The sequence below is a fragment of the Vanessa cardui genome, chromosome 8, assembly GCF_905220365.1.
Source record: "Vanessa cardui chromosome 8, ilVanCard2.1, whole genome shotgun sequence".
Classification (NCBI taxonomy): domain Eukaryota; kingdom Metazoa; phylum Arthropoda; class Insecta; order Lepidoptera; family Nymphalidae; genus Vanessa; species Vanessa cardui.
Window position 1 is genome coordinate 7,710,327 of NC_061130.1, and position 23,978 is coordinate 7,734,304.

The 23,978-nt window shown below is 31.5% G+C and overlaps 1 protein-coding gene across 6 annotated transcripts in view; it reads left to right on the forward strand.

The window, feature by feature from the left end:
* Positions 1-23,978, forward strand: part of LOC124532061 (dachshund homolog 2) — a 128,322-nt gene that overhangs the window by 22,494 nt on the left and 81,850 nt on the right. For 2 of the 6 annotated variants that reach the window (XM_047106692.1, XM_047106693.1), the window contains exon 2: positions 1,027-1,053. The exons of the other annotated variants lie outside the window; for them this stretch is intronic. In XM_047106692.1, coding sequence (XP_046962648.1) covers positions 1,027-1,053 — 27 coding nt within the window. The remainder of the gene's footprint in view (positions 1-1,026; positions 1,054-23,978) is intronic. 6 annotated transcript variants of the gene reach the window in all.

The following is a 23,978-nucleotide window of genomic DNA, read 5'->3' on the forward strand; positions in this document are numbered from 1 at the left end:
ATGTCTTAATAATATAGTGTATAAGATATTTGATACCAACATGAATAAAAGTACATCCTTATTGATTGATTTAATAGGAATGAAATTTATGGAATTGGATTCAATTTAACCAAATTGACTTCCTTTAATTTTACGATTTCGTTTGCGTGATCTCGTCCGGTAATAATCTAATAAATTCGTCCATTGGGATAGGGCAGCACAATACCGTAATGACTCAATATTAATCGGTCAATTTATTAATATACTTTTGTTTCCCTTTTATTGGAAATCGTGATCTACTTACCATATGGTTGGAATTCTATTTGTGCCTTACTCTATTGCTCATCCGAACGATTACGGATTGCCATATAATATAAATAAAATTATATAAACATCATATTTAATCACGCTAATTGAATATTATTTTTTAAAAATAATGGAAAATCAATCAACTTTAATTCTTATTAATATTATATTTATAGTTGTCATAGATGAATATTAATGACTCACTGACATTACCTTCATTGATTATCATTAATTATATACAGACATAACTATTAGGGACAAATTATAATCAATAAAAAATAATTTGAATTAAATGTATGGAATGGCAGAGTGCAAACACGACGAGATCGCGTGCTAGCGCACAATATCATCGGAGTCAAGCCGTTTCACGCTACCCTATATTTTAACAACTGTCCTAATACATCTTGCAATGTTGTTTTTAACTGTTTTTGCCACATTATTGTTTGTTCATTTTTTGAATGTTTACTTTTAATTTTTATGTTTCATTTTTGTTGCCTCTCTATTCGAACTCTTTTATTGTCCATTGAACAAAATACTTTTGTAGCGAGTTATGTCCTTTTTTATATTCAAGTTTTCTCTGATTTTTAGCTCTACTACATTGTTTTTGTATATTTTTTAAAGTTAAGTTATAGCTATTAGATGCATGTAAATTTATCTGTGTCAATTAAAAAAATCGAATCAAAATTTTTCTTAAATTTTAAATATTCAACGAATTGGATGGCTTTTTTTTCTTCATTTCAGGTGCCTGTCAATGAAAGCGCCAGACAGGTATGTCGCTAAGTCTCTCGCGCGTTCGGTTTCGTTCGGCCGGATTCGGTTACGTTCGGAAACGTTCGGGCGGGCTCGGCCACTAAACTGGTCGGTCGCGGGCCAAAGGGTTAGCTTGGAAGACCACACGATGAAACTACACACCCGGGTCGCAGGATTTTTAAGCACAGTATTATTTTTCATCAAAATTGCTTATCAATGTGTGTTCTTATAAATGTTTTATTTTTATTTTTTGCAAATTCCATTCATAGTTAAGGTATAAATCTTGTCATCTGTCCTTGACATTTGAATTTATTGAATCATGTTTTAATTGCTTGATTGGCCATTTTCTCCTTATACAATCGATTGCACATGTTCGGTGGTGTGTTTTATTTTACTGTTTAATGTATCAGAACCATTGTGGGTGATTGTTAGTTGTCGTTGTTTTGCTTCCAGGTTACACCCTTTCTATAATTTTATATTGGTAATCAAATCCTAAGCGAATCACAGATAAATTTACAAATTCTTATCCGTAGTTTAGTCCATGTATATTTGAATGCATTTATTTATGTTCAATTTTATAAGCATGACTGTGTTATTATTATTTCGATTGAAGTGTTAATAGCTTGATGAGCTCGGTAAGTAACATAGTATTATATATTTTTTTTTTAAAAGTAACAATAGTGATATTCGTTGGATTTTAGTACACGCATGAGCAGTAACGAGAGTCCAAGTTGATCCCATGACAAATTCATGATCATCATCATCAAATCGTAAAGGATTTAACGCCTCCGTTGGCACGCTTCTTTTGTTGGCATCATAAAGCCGGCCATTAACATGTTTGATAAAACGTTGGCCGCACAAAAAGAGACCGCGGAGCTACTGTAGGCTCCCCACTGAGACACCTCATTGAGGAATGATGCCATGCTGTGGTACTTATAAAAGAACCCAAAGATGTATTCCGTTCTCTCTCATGTTTTAGTCGATCACCGCAATGCCGAGTAGCCTTGCTGTTGCATTCCATACGTGTCATACAATAAAAAAAAATCGATAACAATAGCAGCGCGTTTTGTATTAACAAGCACATCTGTCAAATATTGCAATCGATAATTTTAATATTATTTATAACTCTTACAAAATTTAAGACTGAGTAAATATAGTAGTCAAAATCAAAGGTACACAATGTCTTATAGTTGAAAAGTAACACTTTGCTTACGTAAATTATACCAAATCCAAATCTAATATTTTTATTCAGTTAACTCAACAATAAATATTTTTTGATTCGTCGATAGTTCAACCTACATCAAACACGTTAAAAAAATCTAACAAATACTATAATCCTTTGAGTTGCCGCCCATACGGAGACGCCTGAAGATAATACATATTATAATAATCATGATTTAAGCTAATGGACTTAAAATTGAAACAGATCTATGTCATTTCATATCGCTTATGAATTCTAAACTAATTCTTAAAAAAAGATAATGAAATTAGATACAAATAACAGAACTTATTTGGAACATAGAAACATAATATATGTTTTTAAGGGGATATAAGGTATTTAAAAGGAGGGGTTTTTAGTAAAGCAAACAGAAATCAAAACAAAGGATCGACTTACATTTTGACGCCTTTTATACTAACAAAGGACGAATTCAAATAAACACCGAATCGTTAACCCTTTGACCGTCGGTGGGTAATTTTCACTTCGGAAACAGAATGAAAATGTTCTGCAAAAGGGTCCAAGGTGACGCCTATTTTTGTAATACTACAAAGTAATTATTTTTATGTTTACATTTGCCTTATGGATTTCTTTATAATAATTATATTTCATGGTTTTCTTTTGATTAAGATATAAATTATAAAATTAATTAATATATCATAATGATGTATTTACAATTCATGGTTAATAGAAATGATAATACATCAACCACGAATTATGAAAGTGATATTTTCTACTTCCACCCACGCTCAATAAAATAGCTTGGTATAAAAATTTCCAAAATTTTTCTCCAAAAGAAGAAGGAGAGTCTATTTAGTCCAGTAATGCGACGTTACATAGCTCATGGCACATCATTTTTTAAATGAGGTTAAAACAACACTTCGCAAAAATATTTCTACAAAATTAAATTTATCAAATCAAATCAATTCCAGTATAGAAACAATATAAACGTATTGAAAATAAAACAAACATATATATGCTTAAAATACTTGATATCAATAAAGTCAGTAGTCCTTGTCAAATAATACGAAAACGAAATTAAAAGATTCAAATTTGGTATATAAATGATTTAAATTTTATAAAATATTTTCAAATTATTATTTGTAACTATAAATGAAAGATAATATTCATTACAAAAACGTTTCTTTGGCACCCCTCGCATCTTGAATATCTTTTAATTAAGCTGCGATTCCAATTGCCTGTTGTGAAAGTCTTAGTATCTTGGACACTAAAAACCGAAAGCAGATAATTGAAAACATATTTATGCATTGGGTGGTATCAAGCAAAAGAAACTGAGTAGCTGCAAAGAACAGTTAATTGAAGAATACAATAAGTCGTTACATCCATCAATCATAATCATAATTTACATTTGCAGTATGTGCATCATTCCTGTGTTTAATGAGGCCTCTTGTAAATTATGTCATGAATGGTCGGTGCATTGGTTGCCGGTAACCGCACTCACCCACTTGCGCGCGGATGCGTGAGATACGTAAACTTTCCCTCTCATCACAATACCCCGAGTTGCGTAAACCTTCCCTGACCCACACGTGTATGTTCCAAGTCATTGCGAAGAGGGTGCAGATTATCCAAGTGAAGTTGATGAAACGTAACGGATTACTGCTATTTATATCATTAAATACTTTGTCTTATTTCGTTCACCAGTTCCTGTAACTCAAAAGATTAGTTATTTTTTTTCACGGTAGCTAACAATAATTATGAAGAAATAAAATAACACCGACTTAAATTGGCAATATTTCATAACGTTTTTGGCATTAATGAATGTACTGTGTATTAATTGGAATTAAAGTTCTGGTACCTACCTTTGTAGTTATCGAATTCTGTCGTGTATAATATTTTATTTTATATAACGGTTCATCGTCATAAATTTTATATTGCAATTAATTTATGACGTAACGGTATAACAGAACATATAAATAAATTTGATTCGACGAAGTTCAGCGAATGAATATTTCAAAGCATCTAAGACAAATGAATCTATAAAATTAATTGGACAAGTAATCGAAAACTCAGAAAGAATTTCTTCATCTCTTGCTTTAGGGGAGAGGAAACAAATGAAGGGCGGACATTGAATAATTCGATTTCCTTATTTGTACCAATCAATATCTTAAAGGGAATTTGATATTACAAACATTTGTCTAGAAAAGATATGGTATCAGAAGAAGTATTGTTTCTATAAACATTGTACTTTAAAAAAATTATCTGTAGGTATAGCTTTCTTGCAGTTTTAGAACACCTAATTGATACATTAAGAAATACAGTGTTTATTTATAAATGTTACGAGGAACAAATCGGAATCTGATATTTAATCAAAAAATTAAGGATAACTTTCTCCTTATTAAAACTGTTTTACAAACTCAGGTGCAACATCATAAGAACTAACTTCTAATGATCTCTTCAAAACAATTAAAGGGAAGTATCGCTTGAAGCAGCAGGGTGATAGAGGGTGTTGGTTGCAGACGGCATATTAGTAGCTATAATTGCATTTACTACCGACCTCGCTGACGTTTCCTGTGGAGTCTCTACAGCTCGATCTTATAGACAATTGAGTTAGCAACATAAATCACCCTTGGAATAAGTTGCTGTTGATGAGAATATTTCTTGATTGACATCTTGAAATAATTCAAAGTCATCCGAACAGCAACGTTTATCCAGAAGCACCGAAATATTTATTTATTTTAATAATAAAGAAATCTTAGAAAGTGGAAGATACGAATGTAATAAGTAGGATGTTGTATCTGATTAATTAAGTAAGATGCTTGACTAAAAAGCTCATATTAAATTTTGTTCGTAATTTGGTCGGGTACTTATTTAATTCCGGATATAAAATTTCTGTGATTGAGCCCCAGCGGGTGGAGCTGAGGGGCGTGAATTCCAACAAAATTAGCACCAGGGGTCGAAATAAAAAGTGAAGGAAAAATTTAATGAACAGGAAAATGCTCCTTTTTGCAGCTATTTCATCTATTTATCTACATCGGGATGCCCATTACCTTGCTAAGAGAAAAGTTTACATTTTTAATTTAATGATTCCACTTTGTGGAAGTTGGGCGGGTTTCAGCGAAATCTTAATTTGGGGATTTCTGAGGCGTCTCGTTTTGTAAATATTATTCCTTTAATAAGACCTCACGTTGAGGGGTGCTGCTGAAGTCCGTGATTACGACTCTCTTTACGAGCTTCATTTTGGACCTCGTCATTTTGATTGGCGCTAATGAAATTTTTCTTACTCCTTGACGTCTTCTTGTTCTTGACAGAATAATTTTCAGGAAGTTATATCGTTCGAGACATGTCATCAACATACCCTCTTAGCGTACTCTAAACAGTTATTGACGGTAATTTCTCTACAGCTGAGTCAATGTTTATGTCATCTTCATTTAAATTTCCACTTTTGCTAATGCAATTTCTTATTTTATCTCTTGTGAAGTGCGTGTCCCATCTGTATCAAAATTTCTAAATCGTTTTGTCCCAGCTGCGTTTGTATGGGCGATGACATTTCGCTTTTAGCGGCTGTTTTAAAATTGAATATTTGATGGCGCATTCCCTTATGACGAATCCGCGGTAAGTGAAAAAGGCCAATTCCGTGGAAGATAATTTTTTCAACAAGCTTTTAACGACTATACCCATTTACTGCATACTAAAGTATGCTTTAATCTTTTCTATTTTGTATTGAGGAAACTAAGTAGGAAATAATTTATTGTAAATGTGACTTTGAATTGTGTCATTTGGAATTATCGTAACCCTTTTTTATTTATAGTAACTTAATCAATACACATATTTTATCTGTTATCAAACAACTGTATTGCGCTCAAAAGTTCCCATTATAAACGCAAATGGTTCCAGCTTAGTTCCTTTCTAATTACACAGATAAGCGACTTCAATAACGGTTCTTTTATCACGTTCATACGTTTGGAATCTAATTGGAATTTTGCATGTTGATATGTGTAACTCTTTATTGGTCGATATTATGTTTACTTTCCGATATTAATGTTTGTTGTTCGAATTGAGCTATCCAAATACCGATTAAATTGCCTTATACCTATGGACTTTCATATTATGTTTCAATTAAAATATAATCATTTTATAAAAATGAAGATAAACTGCGTATAATATTTTTATTTGGGTGCATCTGCCAAAAATGCAGTATGGAAGTATTCTTAATTGGAATTTCGATATAAATTAATTATTGGACTAGTGGTATTCTTCAATCTGTCAAAATGAAGTCTATATTAATACATTAAAGCAGCAAATTTGCATTTAAACGTTTCTATAAGAAAGTTAATTTAGGAAATTACATTTATTCTAATAGAAAATTACAGTTGGCGTTTTTTAAGGTCTATTTAAGTTTTTATACAAGGGTCGTTGGGGTTGGTTTTTTCGTAAAACATCTGTTGTGTACATCATATGAGTTTTTGTTATTTTAAAAGGAGACATGATGGATCAGTTTCAACACGTATACGTCGGTCCCTTTGTTGTTTGGTTTATAGCTTTGTAATGTGTTTCTTTGTTTGTTCAATACGTGTTGCAGTCGCTTACAGAGCTGAATTTACTGAAAATGTTGCTATTTTTCTATTTAAAATATGTGTCAATGATCATTTTTCAAATGCGTTACTGCAAAATTAATTATTAAAATTACATATACAGCGGTGATTTTCGTTGCGTATTCAATATCCTTCAATGGTTAAGATTTTTTTAATTCAAATATTGTAAAACTTTTGAGTATGTTAAGAGTTTTATTGCAACAATAGTATTTAAAAAAGTAATCCAGATTACGTGACAAAGGATTTTTTGGTGTTACATGCAAGAGCGCCATTGCATAAACGAATGCATAGACGTAGGAGTTAAGTACGTCTGTCATTAGTAAAAACTTTTGTGCGAGTGTGGGAGTGTCCTGAGATTTAAAGAGCTCGCCCTTCAAAACCACTGTTGCGTGTTCTTTAAACAGGATTTTGTGCAGATTATCAGTACCCGTTAAGATTACATCTTATCTTGTAAAAGGTCTGTTTGTCGTCGATTTCTTTTTTATTCTATTTCAGAGACATGTGTTTCTTGGATTTAGTACGAGTTAAAAAATACTTTTAATTAATATTTTTCGCAAGCGGTTTGTTATATTAGTAGTATAATTCAGAAAGTATTAGTCAAAATGAAAACAGCTGCCGAAACTGATCCTTCAATCAGCATTTCACTATCAATGAAGTGCTTGCATTTTAAACAAATTATATTATCCATAAACGTATCGTATAGACAACAGTCTTAGCCTTTAATATAATATTGTTACAATATAAAACCTGCAACGCACAAGTAATAATAGTAAAAGTTATAATATCAGTGCGGAAGGCAGGTTTTATTTTCGTTTGATTCGTGGTCTTTACTTCTTGTCGCGTCACAGCCAAATTCGAGTTGATAACTGAGACACGTGATCGACCGTGACACACGATCGGATAGACAGACGCACCGACAATCGTTATACAACCTTATAACATGAAGTGTATTTTAATTGAAAACTTTAAATTATTTTAAGTGTTTTCATATCAAATGCAGGTTTATTTAATATTCGATCACAACAATCATTAAATTGATATTAATTAATTTAATTAATTTATACATAATTCGTAATAGAGAAGTCCATAAAGGTAATGGTAGGTTTTGTGAATAGACACAATTATAATATGCGGTTTATTTCCAACGAGATAATTACAAGATCTCAATTTATTGCGAGATGTTTTTGTACGGTTTGCTGATTGATGATAAGTTGATAACGATACTCTGATTGAGTAATTTGTAATGGCATATTTCTTTGACGTATATGAATTTAAATTTATTTTTTGTCTAGCAGGTCCAAAACTTTCTCTAACCATCACGACATAGAATTGACCGACATGCAACGTGATTGGTGTATTATATGTTTATATTTTAGCATTTAGCCATGGCTTATACGTAATATAAACGTTTATTCATATATATAATATATATAAAATAAATCGTGACTGACATTTTTTCTACATTCTTCCGTTTGAGCCGACGTTAATATTTATAATATTCATAGGTAACTGTTTATGATATTTAAAATGGCAATTAAGAATAGTAATGAAATAAAAATACAGTGAAATAATTCTATATGGTAGATTTAAATTTCATTATTTAGTTATGAAACAATATGATGATAAATCATTTCGACAAAAATCCATCAAACTAATTTAATTCAAAGTGTATCCATTTCCTTTTTGCAAACAAAATAATAAAGACACATTTATAGTGGTTACAGAAAGGCGAAAGGGTACGTACTGCAATGGGGAATAAAAAAGCGAACGCGAGTTTTGATTGATCACCAACTCGAAGCAGTTTTTTGTGTGAAATTAAAAACACGGAGTGGGCATGCGTTGGATTAAAGAGGAATTTCAGACGGCCATGAGTAGGGATTCGGGCCTTTGTTGCCGAAAACAAATTTTGAAATTAATTTATTTTTGTAAGACGCGAATTCGAACATCGATTTCGCATTACTGAATAATAGAAGCGCTTTTTATGGATCGAATTTTACGGCGTTGATCCTATAAATGTTCTCGAACGAAGTTTACTAACTAATTCGATATTGAATACACCAAAACTAATTCGAACCGTTTATGTCTTACTAAGACAATAAACATCAACATTTGAACCGCAAAGCACACCGCAAACGAGTAGGTAATTAAAGCTTCTATAATGTATTAACATTGTGCATACTAAATTCGTGGGAGACTAAGTCGAAATGTTACCGGAATGGTTAGGGAGAGATGCGTAACACCCAATACCGCTAAGGTGAAACGTAATAATAGTAGCTGTTTGGAGCTTTATGAACGATCAAAATTGCAGAAGCACGTGTATAAAATACACTTTGCAAAGTAGATTTAAATTTTAATACAAAGCTTTCAGTCGAGGGTCGTAAGTAATGTCTTGACGTTGGAAACGGGTGGAAGTGCTTCCTAGCACGATTTTTTAAGCGTTCACAATGTCTATGAATAATATGAAGTTTTGAAAACACGTCCTTATTTCTAAACTTTTTGCAAAAAAAAGTTTAATTCGTATTTAATAAATTTCAATAAATAAGTTGCATATTATTTATATTAAACGTTTTGTTGGTAGATATACATGTACAAATAATTATTATTGTTACTAAAATATTAAAATTTATGAGAAGTACTCTGTATCGCGTTGATGGTATTTGAGTTTGTTAGTAGAAGAGAAATAAAAGAGCAAACGCGCAGGATATCCACATTAAGTCCTCAGAGCCCGAGTCTCAGGTGTCGACTGTGGCCGATTTCACAAGACAATGCTTAATAATTTCATTTAACCATTACGGCGGCCATCTTTGCGAGTCGCACAGTTAGAGGGCATCGACGCACCCCTCCGCGGTAATTTGCATTGTAACTCGGACCACGTAGAAGGCCCTAACTGCTATACCACCACCTTCTAACTCTTGAATGTATAATTTTGTTGCTTTTATTAACAGCAACTTTGCGTGGGAATTGACGATAGCCTTCTGCGGTGACTGTTTATTGTAGACGATAACTTCGCTAGATTTATTTTATAGTTGAGTGAGACTTTGTCCTGGAAGGGTTGGTTCTTTTACGGACGCATTTATACTACCAATAAAGAGGCTCGCAGCATGTGCCTATTAAAATATTTGTTGGATTTATTTGACGGGCTTGTTTTGCTGAAATGTTGATTGGACCTCATTACATTGTTGCACATATCGAGTAGTAAAGTACGTTATCATATGGATTTACTTTTATTGCGTTTGGAGCATTAAATCGGTATTTACGTTGCCCGGGTGATTTGTTGATTAAATAAAATGTGTTTGATACGTTCACAGTATAGAGGTTTCGATTTCGTTTGTAACATTATTCCGTGAGTTGAGATTATATAGTGGATTGAATACGTACATTTTAATGATTTAAATTTTAACAAGCATTTGTAATTTATCTCATAATCGACGGTATTTCATTTACGGATGCCCGACATTTGGCCCGCTACATACAATTATCTCCTCAAGAAAGCTTTGTGAATAAATATTGTGTTCTAATAATGTCTTTATTGTAAAAGTTCGAACATTGTTACAAAGCAAACGACATTTGTCGATGACGGTACGGGTCTTAACGGCACAGTAATAGGTGCAATCGTGATGGCTCCCCTTTCCCGGTGTTAATGTAAAAGTTGTCGGGGGCAAGACTTGTAAAGTTTGTTTTGGTTCTATTAATTAATGTGTTTGCATGTCTCCGCTTAAGATTTTATAACTTTCTGTGTTTTCAGAACCCTTACATCTAATGTAAGAAATAATTAAATCTTGTTGTTTCGTTAAAATAAGATGTTCCTAATAAACGATGATAATAAAAGTCAGTTTAAAATACTTAAACATTGCAGATATTCAAATTATTTTAACTATTTTTCCTAATGACGTGGCGTATTAATTAAAAGCTTTAACCAAACGTGCGTGTTAAAGTTACAGGATATATTTAAATGCAACATAGTAAATTGATACTTTATATCCTGACTCGAGATTAACATATTTAGTAAATTTTATCCGCGAATATATAATAGCTTCCGGTTCTGTCATTAAGATATACGTATAAAGTTCAACTTCTAAATTTATTTTTATTAAAAGAAACTGATAGAGGATCTTGCGGAAATATTAAACTCCGATCCAGAGTAAATTGTGGCAGTAATTCTGATGGCGACTTTTAGGGGAACGAGTAATTCCATTCCGTGTTTGTAACTCTTTAGGGAGTCGGAATATCGACATTAATAGAATCTAAAAGCTTCCTTACGACGTAAATTTCAAACGACTTACTTGTATTTGTTTTTGGAATAATCATATTTATATAATAATAAGATTTCTGCTATGTTGCACGTGCGTTGCTTCCGTGTTCGAAGGCCAGTTTTTATTCAAACTTAATTTTGAGGTTATCCGAAAAAATAGTTGCTATAGTTTTCTATTTTTATTTGAAGTAAAAATAATTTAATAAAAAGTAATTGAATATATATACAACATTTTTTTAAAAACGTAGTCTATTTTATATTCTTCGTTTAATTTTAATTAATGCGTCTTTCTAACATTCCCACAGACTAAGTAAAGTGCTATTATATGGTATGAATGAGTGCAGCCGTCGTCATAGGGGCATCTTATGAGCTCTCCATCAGGATATTGACACTTCTGTCTGTCAGCCTTTGTTCTAGCACGTGTTAGGTTACACTACCCACACGTCACAGTCGTACACGTGTGCCTATCAAGATCCATTATTCCACGCAACTCGAAGCTTTTGTCTTTTAAGGTCGTCACTATAATAAATACAGGTCAATATATTGTTTAATATTATTCATATTAATTGTGCCATTATAACAAATTAATTAATTAACTATATTTAAGGGTGATTTTTTCACTTTTACTTTAAGGCTGAACTCATTTTGTAATTCCGAGCGAAAAATAATCGCATCCTGCTTCGTTCGCGCGTAATAATTAGTACAAATCGCCTGTTCAACGCTACAGAGTTTTAAAGATATAGAAGAGCCTAGAGTTATTTTAAAATAAATACGAAACAAGAGTTAAATTAAAAATGTGATGAGCATTAAAATGCATATCAAAATCCATGTCTAGTTCAAAAATATATTTGCTATAATGCTAAATAATCAGTGGTCTTTCTACATGTTTCGATATCTACTTTGCGATGGAATCCTGAAGTCGTGCGAGTTAATAGATCCGATAATTCATCGTCACGCCTTGCATTTGATCCGACGATGGATGGCGCTCATATCGAGACGGATAAATCCAATTTCTATTTCGTCTTAAGATTGTCGCAGCAATAACGTGTAATTATTCTGCTATCTTGCTGCTAAGCTTTCACCGTAAATATTTCAAACGTCAATAAAAAGTTTTGTACATTTTATCTATTTTATAACGACATAAAATACCGTTTGAAATCTATTAAGCCCTATATTTTGACTCGCTTTCCCATAGCATTGGTATTTTGGAGTGACTTGAAACGATTCAGTAGGCGATTCGATCCACTTCTGTATTGTTTAGAAGAAGATACCCTGATTTTTGTGAGAAACGGTAATTGACGTTATTGAAATACTTCTCAAGTTGCTTCAGATATGACGGAATTGATCTCAAAGTTTTAGTTGGAATTGATTTTTTTTGTTCAAATTCCAATGATTACTACGCTTCTTTAGTAATGCTAACTCTACGTTACAGTTATATGATTTGCTGTCATAACTAAATGCAATCTTCGTATTGAAATAGTGATCTCGAACGTTCAAAATCATCAACAAAATTAATTAAATCGGAATGAGGCAGCTACTGAAGTTGCGGATCGAATTATGCGGGTTAAACATGCCGTTACTAATTACTTAGCACCTAAAAAATTTTAGAATTAAATTCAAACATTTGTCTCCTAACGAATCGTGTCGCGGCGGCTTCAGTTCAAAGCGGCGTGATTCGGCAATTCTATTCCATTTTCAAATGCTCGCTGCCCATTCGTTCCCTCAGCTACGCCTACCCAATAAATTAGATGTCTAGCGTAGTTCACTACATAGTTACAAACTAATGAAATCTTGAAAAGTACTCAACCAATTTTCTTAACAACTTTTCCGAAAGAGCAGCCGCCTTCAAAGATTTTACCCTAAGAAATAATTCCGCTAATAACGCTCAGCGCTCACACGGGTATGTTATGCAACCATAGGAATTTCATTAGATACACACGCGTCTGTTTGTTAAGGCGTTTTCCATTGCTAAAAGTTTCTTGAGGCGGGTATAATTCCTTTGTTTGTTGTCGGGGTGGCACCCGCCTCACCCACTACGTTTTCTAAGTCATCGGGTCCAATTATGCCCCTTTGTAGGTTTTGATATGTAAATTCGCGATTTTATTAAACAAACCATGATGCCATTCGAGGGCAGCGAGCCGGATTAATAGCTTCTTCAGATTTGTGTAATCGCTTTCTCTAAAGATAATATCAAGACGCGAGGGAGCTATTTGTTTTTCAGTACCTGCCTACAGGCAGGAAATGTGATTGTTTCATTTTCACCTCCGTAAACTCCTAAAAGGATATCAATTACCAGGCGTTTTGATTAATATGGCTTTTTTATTTGTCAATGACGTCAGCCATTCACATACATATCTAATTATTTCCATTGCGTATTAATTCAATGTGTCGCGATTCATGTGATTATTATTACAGAGATTTCGGGGACTGTTATCGCCCTACAAATTAATCTGTCCATAGAAACATAAAACGGACGTTACTGTCCAAACTACCCATTCGATTTAAGCTTAATTTTTACCCCAGCACTATTAATAATTTACACTGTATCCCGACAACGCTTGCGCCATATTACATCGCATAAATTAATAATGTCGTTCGCTTGTTTAACTGCGAATCAGATGAGTTTTATTGACAATTTTGTTTGGAAAGAGCAATTTGCGGGATGGCCGCCCAGTGTCACCAAGTGGTCACCAAATAGGGGAGGATGGAGCTTTATGGGAGATATGAATCTGCTAACAATTGCGGAATGAGTAAGGCTTTCGTCATAATATATTATTGATACTCACTTTTAATTAATACATATTTTTTTTAATTGTATTTCTTAATTACTTTTTTACCCTCAAAAATAATTACAATATGACTCTCATTGTACCGGAAATAATTAAAAGTTATTTTTACTATATATATTGTATACCTGTGATAATATTGTTACAAAATATCAAAACATCCTTATTTAAGCCGTGTTTAAAACGAATAAATACTTATTAAAACTATCTCGAGTAACATTTTTTATAGATGCATGTTAGGTCCATCATAATCATTGTACACCTCAACCCAACTATCGGCAGTCAGGATGCAAATGTTTCCATCGCATTACTGTAACTCAATACTCGCACGAATGTACACAATTGCATTTGGGGTTGCATTGAGGAGCACGCCGCTATTATTGTGCAAACAGGGTCGGCTGTTCGTATGATCTATGCACCGTGTTCACCACTATGCATTAACTAAATTTAGTGCTTGAATTAGAGATACTATATGTTTCATGCGAGTTAAGGCTTTATACAGACACACAGGTTCACAATGTTAATGTACAATAATGTCTTAAATGCCTTGTGTTAACAACATATCTTTCCAATTATTGAATCAGTAGTTTTTAGTAAATACCTTTTTAAATGGATTAAAAAACAATAACCTAAATATTTGTATGATTTAAGTTTCACGATAGTGGAGTGTCTGATTCTGACTTGTACGACTGAATGTCCCTTATCGCACACGAGCAAAACGCGCTGTCGCCTCGAATTAACACAAGCTTTTGTTATCGTTCAATTTGATTTCGCCGCCGGCTGCTTTATTATTTTAATGAGACTCAATTTTCAGGGATAATTGAATGGACGTCGCGCTGCTTCGATTATTCCATTGAACAGCTAGGCGCAGGATGTTTATATGGAGGCTGCGTAGAAATCTAGATTCTCGAATAAAGTGAACAGTGGGTCAATATTCGTTACTAATAGTATACGTTTTATATTATCAAAGCTTTCCCAATTCAAAAAAACCGTCAAATGCAGAGACCGAATAACCGGTCAGTAACCGAATAGGCAAGAATTCACATTATATATACTGCTAATACCCTGCTTGATATATTTTAGCTGTAGGTGTAATTTTAATGAGATTCACCCGTTGTTTACTTGTACAAAAAATTGTTTAATAAATAATTATTATGGTAACAAAATCCTAGAGCGGTTAATTAATTTTTAAAACTATGTTCAATTGTCTCGAATTACAACGCTAAAGCCTAACGATGTCACCGTCTAATAACCTCATTGTTTGCTAAAACTTGCGCTAGTTCAACCCCACATAGCAAACAAAGTAGTGCAATTATACTAGTGAATTATATGAGACTTTATTTCACGTCTAATAGCTAACTAGTTTTACCTATAGTTACAGTTGACATAGTGCCGCCAGTTTAATTAAAGGGGTGCGTGTTGATTTGTAGTCGCCAATATGAAAGAGTATGTTCGATAATGTGATTTCAAATAACATTTCAACGCTGAATATACATAAAGTGTGTACGTACCAAGAATCATATGCGTACGTATATCATATATTTTCAAATAATTTAAAGATCATTTGGTCCTTAAGGAGAAAACTAATTAATGTGAATTATAATTTAGTTATACATATATATAGTATATAAATATAAATAGTGTAGCAAATTATGAAAAAATACGAGTCCCTCGTAAGTTAATACCCTTAATGGGGCGATTTGAAGCAAGCAATACACGGGTTAACCGCAGACCACGGCACGCGACTGATCCGAGTCCATCGTGACCTTATTTATTGCATCAAATATTATTTTTTATATTCATTCTGCTAAATATAATCAAATAGAAATTTAGATTTATTGTTAATAATAATTCATAATATTTTGGCGCTTATATCCGGGCAACGTGTTGATTTCATCAATACTACTCTAGGAAATTTTATACTCCTGTTAATTTCGAAAGGTAATATGTTCTCATCCAAGTCTCTGACATCATATATTATTTAAATTATTTGGTACCAAGCAGACCACTAAAATCATTAGTCGTTTTCAAATATTAGTACAGATTTATCTTTACATTATTCAGAGTTAATTACTCAATGATTTCGTACAAAAGATAAATGTCTGATATAACATGATTTCGTTTTTAATTACATGTATACATTTCACGTTTTTTACAACTCAACCAAAATTAATACTTAAAATTCGACTGATTCATAGTTTTTTTTATTAATACAAGATATTATTGAATACTTATCATACTATGAATACTTATCATGGCGTATAGAATCTTTAATATCTATAATGTTATATATTTTTTAGACTCTTACTGGCTCAAAAGCTTTAGGCTATTTAACTAAAATCAAAGGTCATAAGATCACATTAGTGTCGCTATAATTATGCGGTTAAGAACAAAGCGATGACAGACATATATTGGTATTGCATTATGTTATAAGTGCATTAAAATAACCGTTATCTTACAGGTGAGAGTTTGAGTTTTGACAGCTCTCGTCGCGTGACTAGCTATATACTTTTTTATCAATCTTTCATTTTCGGCTCAATTAATTATGGCCATTAAGTGTTTTTATTGTTAATGCGACGCCAACTCCCACAGATGACGCAATCTTGTTTGATTAATAGTGTCATTTTGACAAATATATTTGTCATTACAAAATAAGGAAGATAACATTTCTTTATTTGCGTTCTTATTTAATGTTTTTCTTGATTTCATTGATGTACTAGGTATATAGTAGTATTTAATTATTGACGATTCAAAAACGCTTCATTGATTTGATTTGATTTATAGAGTTTTAATTACACGCAATAAAGTTAGAACGCTGTGTTAATAAAATACTTAGAATTATAGTAATGCAAATTCTAAAACTGTTTTTCCAAAAGTTTAGCCTTATATTACGAGTTAAATATACAATAAATACTAATATATATAAATACTTATATCAAGTAATGATTTTCGTAAATTCAACTAGTGATTAAATCATTTCACCTGTTTGTGTTTTTTGTGATTCCATAAACAGGAAAAAAAAAATGTTTGGTTTATGTACACAATTGCATAACATAAAAAGAATAAGATATTTTTCATCTCTGTACTACATTAGTTTAATTTTATATTTGCTTAAGATAAGCAAAGGCTGGGAACGGAAGTTGGTTGCTGACGCATGTCAAGTGGCGTAGATAATATTCCTCGGCGAATGAAAAATGTAGTTTCATTCATATTTAAGATGTTCCTCGCTTTTGTATGTTCTTCGGATGAATCTTATCCTGTTCGCTCTTCGTGAATGACCTTGAATAGATAATAGTAAGACATACATATCTTTAATATGACTTCATACTCAAAACAAAATAGGTCGAATACAAATACAATCCGTATATAAAATCCGTATAATAAAATACATCCATATGTAAAACGTTAGTGCTTATAAAATAATTATAGTCTAATGAGTATGTCAATGACAATTTTTTTTGTATAATTGTGAATGAAATTTCAATCATGAAAGAAATTTATGCAATTCTACGAGTGTAGAAACTTTATTATACATAATGGACGTATAATCTTGACAAATAAATAAATGTCTTGTACAAAAGGGAACAGGAAAACTTAAAATCGGATCGAGTTATTTACATATTGATATTACTCAGTGGTAACCTAAAATGAAATAAAGAAGAACAATTCATAACCCGGATGTAGAACACAATCGAATGATTCCCACATGCCTCCGATAAAACAAAACAAGGTTTAAACATCTCGTCTAAACGCTGAAATAACAAACCGATTACGCCATGATCGGTGCTATATCTGGGTTTAAGTAACGAGCACATTGAGATTAGGGCCGTTCATATTTCTAGCTAGGATGAATTGTATTCATTTGGGTTTAAACTTCACTCGACGCAGCGACGGTTAAAAGATAGGGCAGGTTTCTTCGGGATATATTTTTTCACTCGCTCGTCGGTTATCACTTGCGTTGAAATGTAAAAACAGTTCGGGTAATCTCACTCAGCGATCCAATATTTAATAGTTTTATGATGTATTATCAAAACAAATCTCAGATAGTTACTATGAAGCATTGTGAGTACGTTTCGGATGCAATTGGTGCGCAACCCGATGCCTTTGATCCTATCGATATTATAATGATTTATTTTTCACGTAAGCGAATTTTATATGGTATTTTTTATATTCAACTCATAACATAATTATGTTATGTCAACTTTAATTAAATATCCAAGCATAACTTATTTATAAATACCCTATAGGGGAAAACTTATATTTTGTAATCAATTTTCATATGCAGTCTAATTAATTATTTTGCAAAAGATTGTTATCAGATTCTCTAAAAATGTTTAATAATACATTTTAAGTTTTAAAGGTTAATTTGTTTTGAAAGAGTAAATTAATTATCATTTTATTGATATAATTATTATGTCACTTTCTTTAGCGATCAAAAACTTGGCGTCGGCGATACTTAAAAAATCTGTAAATTTATTTAGATGAAAAAAAAACAACTAAGTATTGTGTATACCGATAGCTCTAATCATATGCATGTATTTTCGTTTTCAAACAGAAGTATATGTTACCAATTTGACATTTATGGTATTGTAAAACAATGACTGATTTCATTCCAATTTGGACGTTATATTGGAGGATATAAAACTTCGCCTTAATAACAAACCGGTGTGCTGGCATTTAATAAAATGAATGAATATTATTCATGGCTATTCTCTGTTTTTATTTATGCGATATAAACGCAATTAACGTATTACACTGCAGTACTTCAGACAAACTACTTATATTTTTTTCTGGTTGGCTTAACATTGTCCATTAATTGGCAAAGATTAAGCGATAAGGACAATGCATCAACAGCTTACAACGGTTTATTTATTTTATATATTGGAATACAAATCGAATTTTCCTAACCGTTAATATTATGTATAAAGTATCAAGACTGTTCATTCATAGGTTTGTACAAACAGAAGCGGTCCATACAAAAGGACTTAACGTGTTTTTTCTTCATATTTTATTATGAACTTCTGTTCAACATCCAGATGTTTGAGTCTGATCAAACAAAAGATTTTTCAGACGTACTTACGTAGCGTCAGAATGTAACTATTACGGTCTTGATTTATGAATAACTTGTGTTTATTTTAAAATTCCCGCAAGTATTGAAATGTACACCGGTATGTGTGTTTATGAACTAATCTAGTTGTTCGTTTCTTTATAGATTGGGTTAAGGAAGATCCTTACGTTATAAATATTCTTGGACATATTTAGATCATTATATTTATATAACATAAAATTTAAAGCCCACTGATTTATAACTAATTTGTAATGTAAATGTAAACTACACTACAGCCTAATGTCGTGGCATTAGTTTTAAATAAGTTAATTATTTAGTTTAGGTTAATTTTCATTATCATAATAGGGTTTGGGTTATTTCATTTAGAACTGTAAATATATCGTAATGTGAAATCGTGTTATAAATTAAACAAATATATTAAGCTCCTGGTATATATTATATAGAAGAGTATTCAGACTAACATGTAGGGCCAAGATTAAAAAGAGAATATTAAATGATCATATCAAAATTCCATGTTAAATTGATATGTCGACGTAATAACGGTATCTGGACTGATAAAACAGATTATTTCCTTGCTCCTTGTCGGCAGCTGATGTTTTTCTAATAACCTGTTTAACAAATCATAACGTTTATTTTCGTTCGACACTAAACGATCACACGTCCGGGACTCTATTCTGTTTCAAATCTCAAGACTGTTTGTTTTCATTAATTTAGTTTTTTTATTCAATATACATTATGAAATTAAACATGACAGAGTACGTACGTTATATTTTTATGAGTCTTTTGTAGTCTTTACTTTCAATATGATTATTAGATATTAGGTTATAGTCATGTTTTTTATTTCAGTAGCATAGTTAAATCAAATATTTTCGATTTAATTAATATGAGGATATTATGTATCAATGACTACTATCACATACTATAGTATCAGTAAATTTGGAAACATATATATATTTCCAATTATTACTTATGTTACTCTTTATTATTACTTGATTAATGAATCTTATTCGACGATCAAATATTATATTAACGTGCTTAAGAGCAACACAATAATAAATTCCACTATACAAGGCAACCGTCGAGGAATAACGCACAATTAAAACACTTTTATCTTTCAAGTTACTTTTTAATGGTTGCTGATGAAACATTCGTATTTTTCTATTTCTAAATATCTACTTGTTAAAAGCCGCTGTTGGCATATAACTCATATATGACTCGACAATATTAGTTACCAGAATTAGATGAAATTAATTTAGGGTCCCACAGATTGTGTTGCTCGCCAGGTAGCAATTTGTTTTTTTAAAGCGCCACAACAGAACGTTTACAGATAAAAAACGCAACAAACGGCGGGAACGGTAGCAGATATTTCTGATTGTTGCTGATGAACCATATCACCGTAAATGGAAACTATTAAATCCTTAAAAGCGACACAGTTGTACAGAATGCATTTGTAAATCGAACAGGATTGTGTTATATCCGACACGGGTCGAAAAATTTTAATTTCTTTTTAAATCATTCGCTCGTTCAGAAAAAACTTGGCGCCAGGATCCGAGACTTGGTTCTAATATTAATTTGCAGAATGACTGATGTATTGTTAATTTGTTTTACTTTGATTTTTTGGATGCTATTCTTTTGAGTAAAGTTATACATAAGTCTGCTCCAGCATACTCAGTATAATAGTTAACAAATTTTATTAAGTAAAGCTTGATCAAAAAGTCCTTATCATATAAACCGTTATACCGTTCAAATGTATTTTTATGATAAAATTCATATATGTAATAGTTTAATTTTTTAAACATGGTTAAAGTTAATATAATAAAAGTAAATAAATTGACTTGTCATACTAATAAATTGACTATTTGAAAAACAATTGTCGAAATATTTGAACAGATTTTCTCACAATACTTTTCATTATAAATGAAATGGAATAGGGTGTGACATTGCAGTCGCAGGGGCGGGTTGCCTGGTCATTCGTCCAGAAATTGTATAATTTGACACAATAAAACAGTTCAGCAATACAGCGTGCGTGAATGGTTATGTCCGAACCAGCAGCCATCAAAGAGTCCGAACAAAACGTGCCAAACGCACTACGACCGTTTCAATGAAAAGTGGAAAATGAAAAACACTTACAAAGGAATATGTTATCCTTCATATTTTTAATTTTTTTGAGTTTCAATTTAAATTTCAATGTTTATATTATTTCGATAAAAATATTTAAACTAAATATCTATAGAAATAATTTAAGCTAATAAAAAATACGAATCACTGTAAAATACAATTTCGAATCAAAAATACGTAAGCTAAATAGTTAAAAAGGAAATTTCATAAAAGCGCGGGGGAAATAAAATAAAACGACAATATGTCGGGAGCTATTACCAGACTGACAATAGAGTTACGACAAAGGGAATGAAAGAAGGCTTTTCAGCAAAAGAGATAAAGTTACATTGAAGATAATATCATACCTTAAAGAGGCTGAATGCGACCGTTCATATATTTTGCATCAAAGTATGATTTAATGATGAATAATGAATAAGAGAGGTATATCTTATACGGACCCAATCGCTTTTAAATTAAAATAAAACCAAGAATGCAGTCAGATACAAATGAGGATTCTGAACGAGTATATTAAGTTAACAAATAATAATCTAATCTTCTTAATAGTATAGATCACATTATGTTTAACTCAAATGTACCTACAGAAATTTACAGTAACATTTTTTTGTATATATATAATATGAAATAGTTTAAATAACAATTTGTTATTCTTGTTATTGATGATAATTGTACACGTTTATAGTTGTATACAAATTTATTAATTATAAATGAAATTAAGCTGTAATGATTTTTGTAACGAATATCACAAACTCTTTGAAAATGTAGACAAAGAATTAATACAGAAGCCAGCATCAGAACTTAATTCGAAACGAATAAAACAAAACGAATTCGCAAGACTTTCTGAAGATGACGTCTCTTTCTTCTCGGCAGTCATCGAGTTTCCTTTGTAATTAAATATTGAAATTAAGAAATGAACAGCCGCTAATTACGAGAGCTTGTCCCTTGAGGGCTGATTATTTTGCCCTAGCGTTGCTCGCTAAAGGGATGCTGGATCGCTCTCTGTATTATAACCGTTATTATATAATATTGTTGCAAGCAGGGAATTATACAAATATATTAGAATTATTGTATTTAAAAATTCCAATAATAAAATCAAATGTAATCGAATTAATTATTTTTTTGAATATTGAAAGTTTTATTGCACCGAAATAAGCAGTATCATAGATCACTGGTATCATAGTAACAACAGCAACATAAATTCAGTGTTTGGACATTTCAATTATCCGGACCACGTGGCGTGCCGACAAAGTTCGTGCCAACAGTAATAAAAATTAAAAAAAAAAGAACAATATAAAAATCGTCCTCCTTTCTTAAACTTGGGAATTAGGTGGGGTGTTATTATTTATCACTTCTCCTGCGAACTTTATTTGAAGATTTCATATATTGTAATTAATATTTATTGAATTTTTATTTATTAATTGAGTACAAAATAAACTGACTGTTTAAACATTAACATAGACAATAGAAGTTTAAACATGAATCCAAATACTAAGAGAATTACAATGAGCAATGCTAGCGAGCGAGCTAATATTATTATTTTACCTAGCATATTTAAATAAACGATTTTAATACTAATTAAACGTTACGGCGTAGGACAAAGATAAAAATCATCATTTTATAATTCTCTATTCAAATCTTTCATTTCTCAATATATAATAATCAAAGGGGTATTATCGAACATATTTTTTTTCAATAGGTATTTAATAAGATTTATATTATAAGTCCAAATAAAAATAAGTGATAATTTGAAATATAAAAATGATAAACAATGAATCATCTACTCGTATTGTTAATAAAATATTTAAATAACAATCTCTAATAAGAAATAAATCAGCTATAACAACATTTCTTCATTATCAAACGGAGTCAGAGATGAAATAGTCTGATCTTAAATTCGTTCGGAATGTCTTTATTAACTGTCATCGAATCAAGGCAGCCGGGGCTGTTTAATACCCCATCAGACAAACGTAATTAGTTTTGTAAATAAAATGCCTCGAGAAATTGAAACGTACCGGCTACCTGGCTGTAGCAATGACTTGCTTTATTAACTTATGATTTCTTTGTACACTAAATAAATAAAACGCCGCTACAATTGTTAGACTATCTAAAATTACGATATGAAATGAGATATAATAGTTCTCGGTAAAGGAAATTACTCGTTGCGGTGATCGATAGATTCATATTGTTAAGTTCGTTTTTGTTTTTAATTATAATTTTTATCTACATGAAAAAACTCTTTGGTAGCTATTACGTGTTTAATGGGAGATACTCCATGGTCTTGTACATAAATTTACCGCTGCGTAGTTGTGTTGTGTTTGGTTTTGTTTTCGCGACAAACTTATAACACTCATACAATTATAAAAAAGGTAGTTTATAATAACTGAAATGTTTTTACATTTACATAACTAATCTATATAACATGACATGTTGATTGCGTTTGATTATGTTCTTTGGAATAAGACATTGAATAAAATACACTGTTTTGTATAATTTTTAATAGTCATAGAAATTACTTGAATAATGCTCGACTGTTTAATGAGAGTGGAAATAATCCTAAGGAAAAAAATTACGTATGCTAATGTAATATTTAATTGGTCCTTGGATAAGGTTAATAGCCTAGGGACAGGTAATATTAAAAGACCGTTGCTCCATCTGAACATGAAATAATTGCTAAGCAGAATTACGCTTCCGAAACTTTTTCACCCCAAGCATTTTTTATTTAATTTTTATTTTTACGACACACTTAAACGCGGCTTTGCTTTCATTTTTTATTGTTACTGTCGATGTACCCTCTAATTTTTGGTTACAATTAAATTTTTCTTTGCCTTTTTATTAAAACATTGTTTTTAATGATGTGAAGTCTGCGCTTTATTTGTTTATATGAGTTGCCTAAGGTTGTAATGTTTTACCATAACTAATGTTAACTAGCATAGATTAGAATGTTTTCTGGTAA